This window comes from Octopus bimaculoides, chromosome 5 (genome assembly GCF_001194135.2).
Source record: "Octopus bimaculoides isolate UCB-OBI-ISO-001 chromosome 5, ASM119413v2, whole genome shotgun sequence".
Taxonomy (NCBI): domain Eukaryota; kingdom Metazoa; phylum Mollusca; class Cephalopoda; order Octopoda; family Octopodidae; genus Octopus; species Octopus bimaculoides.
Window position 1 is genome coordinate 104,560,292 of NC_068985.1, and position 6,788 is coordinate 104,567,079.

General features: G+C 38.6%; 1 protein-coding gene across 2 annotated transcripts in view; it reads left to right on the plus strand.

Annotated features, from left to right (window-relative positions):
• Window positions 1-2,861, plus strand: part of LOC106879729 (ankyrin repeat and SAM domain-containing protein 3) — a 20,405-nt gene extending 17,544 nt beyond the window's left edge. For both annotated transcript variants that reach the window (XM_014929410.2, XM_014929411.2), the window contains exons 11-12: window positions 524-696; window positions 1,846-2,861. In XM_014929410.2, coding sequence (XP_014784896.1) covers window positions 524-696; window positions 1,846-2,092 — 420 coding nt within the window. In that variant the 3' untranslated portion in view covers window positions 2,093-2,861. The remainder of the gene's footprint in view (window positions 1-523; window positions 697-1,845) is intronic.
• The last annotated feature ends 3,927 nt before the right edge of the window (window positions 2,862-6,788 follow it).

Sequence of the window (6,788 nt, forward strand, 5' to 3'; positions counted from 1 at the left end):
TATATATATATATATATATATATATATATATGTATATATATATATATATAGTAGAATAAGAAATAGAAAGCCCTTGCTATAGTATTATTTATTTGGAAAAGTGAATAGAAATGGCTTTTCTGACAATTTTTCCACTTAAATAATTAGATGTTTATAAGTTTATAAACATCTGATTATTGAAGTGGAAAAACCCATTTCTATTAATTTTTTTCACACACACACACACACACACATATATATATATCCCTTTAGCAATTTAAACCAGCCGTGTCAAGCCCATATATATTCTACATGCTTTATGTTCTAATGGACCAAATTCATCTTCTGACCGCAGTTATGCAATGTCTTTCTAAAAATATACTGACGTCATTGAAATCTAGAAAAGGGAGATAATGCATGATTAATTCAAATCAATTTGAATTAATAAGCATTATTTTTTACAAAATAATCTAAATGCTCAAGGGTTATTCTTTTATTCTTTTACATGTGGCCATTAATTTTCTTTTGATTTTTCTTTTGCCAGGCTAATTCTCAGGTAAAACTACTCGAAGCTGAAATACTTCAGGAACAGAAGTTACGTTCTGTGACTGAGGGCTGCTTTATGGAAGAACGAGCTCTTCGTCAGCGTGAGAGATGTCGAATGGAGGAAATATGCTGTCAGTGTCAACAATTACAAGAAGCATTTGAACAACTCAGGTAATGAAATTCATCATCATCATCATCATCATCATCCTCATGTAATGTTCATTTTCCATCCTGCAATGGGTTGGACAATTTAACAGGAGCTGACTAACCAGAGAGCTACACCAGGCCCTGTTGTCTGCTTTGGTATGGTTTCTATGGCTGGATACCCCTCCAAATAGCAATTAATTTCCAGAGTGTACTGGGAGTTTTTTGTGGCCCCAGCACAGGTGCTTTTTACATGACACGTTATGTGTATGTGTGTGTGTGTGTGTGTGTGTGTTTGAAAGCACATGGTTCAGTGTCAAGCTCACAATCATAAGGTAGTGAGTTCGACTCCGGGACCAGGACACTTTACTTTACATTGCTCCAATTCACTCCAACTGACTTGCGACATGATGGGTGCCAAGTTGTATCGGCCTTTGTCTTTCCCTTGGATAACATCAGTGGTGTGGAGAGGTGAGGCTGGTATACATGGGCAACTGCTGGTCTTCCATAAACCACCTTGCCCGGACTTGTGCCTCAGAGGGGAAATTTCTAGGTGCAATCCCATGGTCATTAATGACCGAAAGAAGTCTTTACTCATTTTTACCCTTTTATATGTGTGTATGCATGTGTATGTGTGGATTGTGTATCTATGTTTGTCTCCCCCCACCATCACTTGACAACCGATGTTGGTGTGTTTACATCCCCTTAACTTAGCGGTTCGGCAAAAGAGTAAAGAACAAGTCCTGGGGTCGATTTGTTCAACTAAAGGTGGTGCTCCAGCATGGTTGCAGTCAGATGACTGAAACAAATAATAGTATATACACATAGAGAGAGAGAGAGAGAGAGAGAGAGAGAGAGACAGACAGACAGATGTGTGTGTGGCTGTGTGGTTAAAAAGCTTGCTTCCCAACCGTTTGACTTCAGAATCAGTCCTACTGTGCAGCACCTTGGGCGAGTATCTTGTGTTATAGCTCTTCTGAATTGATTTTGTTGATGGAAACTAAAAGAAGCCTGTTGTGTGCGAGTGTGTGTGTCTACCTTTTTTTTGTCATTAAGTGATGGTTGTAAATGAACATCACAGTTATACAAGTCGTGTTGTGTATACCATAATATGAACTCTAATCACTTATAGATTTATTATTTCACTAAAATGATCTTTATTTTGTTTTGTTGTAGATATTATCGGTCTGAACTGCATGAGAAATTGTTGAATCTTATCTCAGGTGATGTGAAGAAAGAACCATGTGGGAGAGAAACTATTCCTCTGGATTCTTCCTTTCTCAAAGAACTGGATGTTGTGAAGAAAATGGATATTTGCTCGAATGAGCTTAAACAGAAAATGGACTTCATCAGTAGCGCATTAAACGATCTTTTATTGCAGGAAAATATTTCACCTGCATTTGTACCGACCGCATTTTCTTAGCAACAACAACATCAGAAGCATTTCTGTAAAATTTCAATGTCTGTCACCAAACATTTTCCATTTCTGACATTTGTCCTCAAAGCACATACCAAAGAAATTTCAACATTGTTGTTTGATCTGGTCGAGTTCGTCTCAACAAACTCCTTCAATAGGGACCATATGTTTTTGTTTTGTTTTGTTGGATTTTTTAAACTTCTAAATCTTAGGAATACATGCCTTACAATTAAAACAAGATAGCTATAATTAGAAATGTAAATCTAATTCTTCGTTTGGCCAGAGAGTTCCGTATTTGTATTTACGCAAACAGAATTGACCAGGGCTATCCAACAACAACAATAATTACAAACCAAAGAAACAAGTGGGAGATGGGGGGGCGGTCTACAGAATTAGTATGAAAGGGGATATGGATGCTAGAAGTAGTAGCCACATTGTCCTCATGTCAGACACTAAATACCATCTTAAAAAGGAAGAACACTTACTCAGGATTATGTTGCTTTGGAACCATTACAAGATGGACAAGGTATGGATACCTTTTATCATGTGTCTGAACCGTCAAGGTTTACAAGTTTACCTGGGATTTAATGACAACAGAAATAACTTTGTGATGTGTGGTGTAGTCTGACCACTGTGCCTTGTATTAAACTACTGTCCTTCACATCATACTCATCTTTATCATCATCATCATCATCATCATCATCATTATCGTTATCTTCATTGTCGTATGTATAAACTTTTATGATAAGTTGTCGTAATAATTTGTTTTACCAGACTATCTCTTACTTTTTCATTTGCAAAATATTTTCATTGGTTCCATTCCAAGCATTCTTAGCTGTCCCATTCCTAAATATGTATATTTTGCCAAGCTGGATTTGAAACTAGAATCTTTATCTCTAAACAAAATTTTTAAACAAAGAGTCTTTAAACCCAATCCCCTAGGTAACAATATATTTAAATTCAATTTTCTTCTCTTATAGCAGCCTTACTGGGTTAATACCTGCATTACTCTTACTGGTTGGCCTATCATGAAGTATTACAATATGCACAGTTTCTTTGATTATATTTGGAGTTTCTACTGCTGTTCTTTATCTAATAAGCCAGAGAAGAGCCCCTTTGTTGACTGGTATCCTGAGAAGGGCCACTCAGTTGACTGGTATCTTAAGAAGGGCTACTCAGTCGATTGGTATCTTGAGAAGGGCCACTTGGTTGACTGGTGTCCTGAGAAGGGCCACTTGGTTGACTGGTGTCCTGAGAAGGGCCACTTGGTTGACTGGTATCGTGAGAAGGGCCACTCGGTTGACTGGTATCTAAACAAGGGCCATTCAGTTGATTGGTATCGTGAGAAGGGCCACTCGGTTGACTGGTATCCTGAGAAGGGTTACTTGGTTGACTGGTATCTTGAGAAGGGTCACTCGGTGGTACCTTGAGAAGGGCCACTCGGTTGACTGGTATCCTGAGAATGACCATTTGGTTGACTGGCATTCTATAACTAACAGACTCAGTCTATCTTCTGGACCCCAAGCATGCTGTTACTTGTTTTGTTTTGTTTTTTCTATTACTGCTGTAATAGCCTCTGCCCCAGAGACTTGGCTAGTTTCATACTTCCACCCCTCAGGTACTCCCAATCCACATGTCGCACTTGCTTCTCCTTACCCTTGGTGCATCAAAGCTTCCCCCCACCTTTCCCCTGCACAAACTACTATGCCAACTCCTTCTTTCTCAGAACATAGGCCCTCTAGAATCTCATCCCTGCTCATGTCTTTCTTACAGGTGTTGACATACAATTTAAATGGATCTGTCTCACCAGTTTTAGAGAACCTGCAAAAGTTTTGGGCTCTGTTCCTTCCTCCAGGATACAGCAAGTTTGATTCCAGTTTAGTGCTGCCATTACCAAAGATCATCCTGTGGCTTAGTGGATTAAGATATTAATAATCTTTGTATGGATATAAAACTGCTACAATTACATCCAGTCTGAGACAATGTACATAATCAGGAGTGCAGCAATTGACAATGATTGATTATTGAACCAACAGAAATACAAAAGTTGAAGTTGATAGTTCAGTGGTGAGCTGGCAGAGACGTTAGCATGCCGAGCGAAATGCTTAGTGGTGTCTCATCCATCTTTACACTCTGAGTTCAAATTCCGCCATGGTCGACTTTTCTTTTCATCCTTTCAAGGCCGATAAATTAAGTACCAGTGAAACACTGGGGTTGATGTAATCAACTAGTCTCTTCCCGCCAAAAATTTCAAGCCTTGTGCCTTTAGTAGAAAGGGTTATTATCATTATTACTACCAAAGGTGGCGAGCTGGCAGAATCATTAGCATGCCAGGCGAAATGCTCAGCAGTATTTTGCCTATCTTTACGTTCTGAGTTCAAATTCCACTGAGGTCAACTTTTCCTTTCATCCTTTCGGGCTTGATAAATTAAGTACCAGGAGTCGATGTAATTGACTAGTCCCCTCCTGCAAAAATTTTTGGCCTTGTGCCTTTAGTAGAAAGATTATTATTATTATTACCAACACTACCAAAATGTTATCAACACAGCTTCATTTTTGTCTTTTAAACATTAATTTGTTTTTTAGCTGCCAGGATTAAGATTTAAAAAGACAGGTTATATTTATGAAGGAGTATCATCATCATCATCATCATCATCATCGTTTAACATCTGCTTTCCATGCTAGCATGGGTTGGACGATTTGACTGAGGACTGGTGAAACCAGATGGCTACACCAGGCTCCAATCTGATTTGGTAGAGTTTCTACAGCTGGATGCCCTTCCTAACGCCAACCACTCCGAGAGTGTAGTGGGTGCTTATACGTGCCCCCTGCATGAAGGCCAGTCAGGTGGTACTGGCAACGGCCACGCTCAAAATGGTGCATTTTACGTGCCACCTGCACAGAAGCCAGTTCGGCGGCACTGGCAACGATCTCGCTCGAATGTCTTTACATGTGCCATCCGGCATAAGTGCATATATGTGCAAATACACACACACACACACACACACTACATGATGACTAGTGAATATTCTTGTCGCCATTTAATCTGTAAGTATATCCAAAAGAATTCAGTAATGAAAACAACACAAACGAGCTAAAGTACTAAGTAATTAATCTACACAGGTTTATGGCCTTTCATTAGACAGAATAGCTGAATGCTATTTCTTGTATTCTTATTAGGTTAATTTAGAAATTCATTTAATTATTTTGATAAATTTTTGTTGAGACTTGGAAATAAGATACTTTGATGAAAATTGCAGATGCTATCATGTTGATTATGGTCTTCAAATTTCATAAACACGTACAAAGAACTCATTTGCAGAATGGCCATTAACTGCATAAATCTTGCACATCTGTATTCCTCAGTCTAAGATAGTCTGGAAACATAATGGACATTGTTGTTCTTTACAGTCTATGAATGATATTTAGGTATATTTAACTCTTATCTTCCTGTAAGATACTCAAGCAGCACATGAGTCTGTAGCAGTGAACCAGTTATGAAACGCATGAGATCATAAGAATCAAGCTAAATTTGTTTACCACATGAGTGGCTGTGTGGTAAGTAGCTTGCTTACCAGCCACATGGTTCTGGGTTCATTCCCACTGCGTGGCACCTTGGGCAAGTGTCTTCTACTATAGTCTTGGGCCGACCAAAGCCTTGTCAGTGGATTTGGTAGACGGAAAACTGAAAGAAGCCTGTCGTATATATGTATATATATATATATATGTTTGTGTGTCTGTGTTTGTCCCCCCAACATCACTTGACAACCGATGCTGGTGTGTTTACGTCCTCGTAACTTAGCAGTTCAGCAATAGAGACTGATAGAATAAGTACTAGGCTTATAAAGAGTAAGTCCTGGGGTCGATTTGCTCGACTAAAGGTGGTGCTCCAGCATGGCCGCAGTCAAATGACTGAAACAGGTAAAAGAGTAAAAGAGTGTATGATATTCTCCTACCACCACCATCACCACCATCACCACCAATTTCTAAGCTTACACTGAAGTCTGTAAAACAAATGCTCAACAAGACAGTACAAGTTTTCTGCTCTATCGTGACTAATGAAGCTCTGACAAAAGTGTGACTATTGAAATGTTGATTTCAGACCATTCTCATAAATGAGCAAATAAATGAATGCATGTCACATTCTTCCTGATACTATAGGCTAATGCATTCTTTTATTCAATATTGCCCACCAAGTATCAGATGTCACTTTTGCAACAGATGTTTTCTCTTGAAATTAAAACATTGCAAGTTGTAAATTGTGGGTGTATAACTAACACTATTTTCGTTTATCTCGTATTTGAGATAAACCATATGGTCTTGTGTTCAGTCCCACAGTGCTGCACCCTGGGCAAAATGTCTTCTACTAGAGCTGCAAGCCAACTAAAATCTTGTGAGTGGATTTGGTAGACAGAAACTGAAAGAAGCCCATCATTTGTATGCATGTGTGTGTTTGTATGTGTATATATGTGTATGTATGTCTTTGTTTGCTCATCCCAGTGCTTGACAACCGGTGCTGGTTTGTTTACATCCCTATAAATTAGTGACTGCAAAAGAGGTCAATAAAATAAGTACTATAGTTTAAAGAAAAATAAGTACAGAGTCAATTTATCTAACTAAGACTTTTCAAGGCAGTGCCCCAGCATGGCCGCAGTCTAAAGACTGAAAGAAGTAAAGAATAAAAGATAATATAATATATATA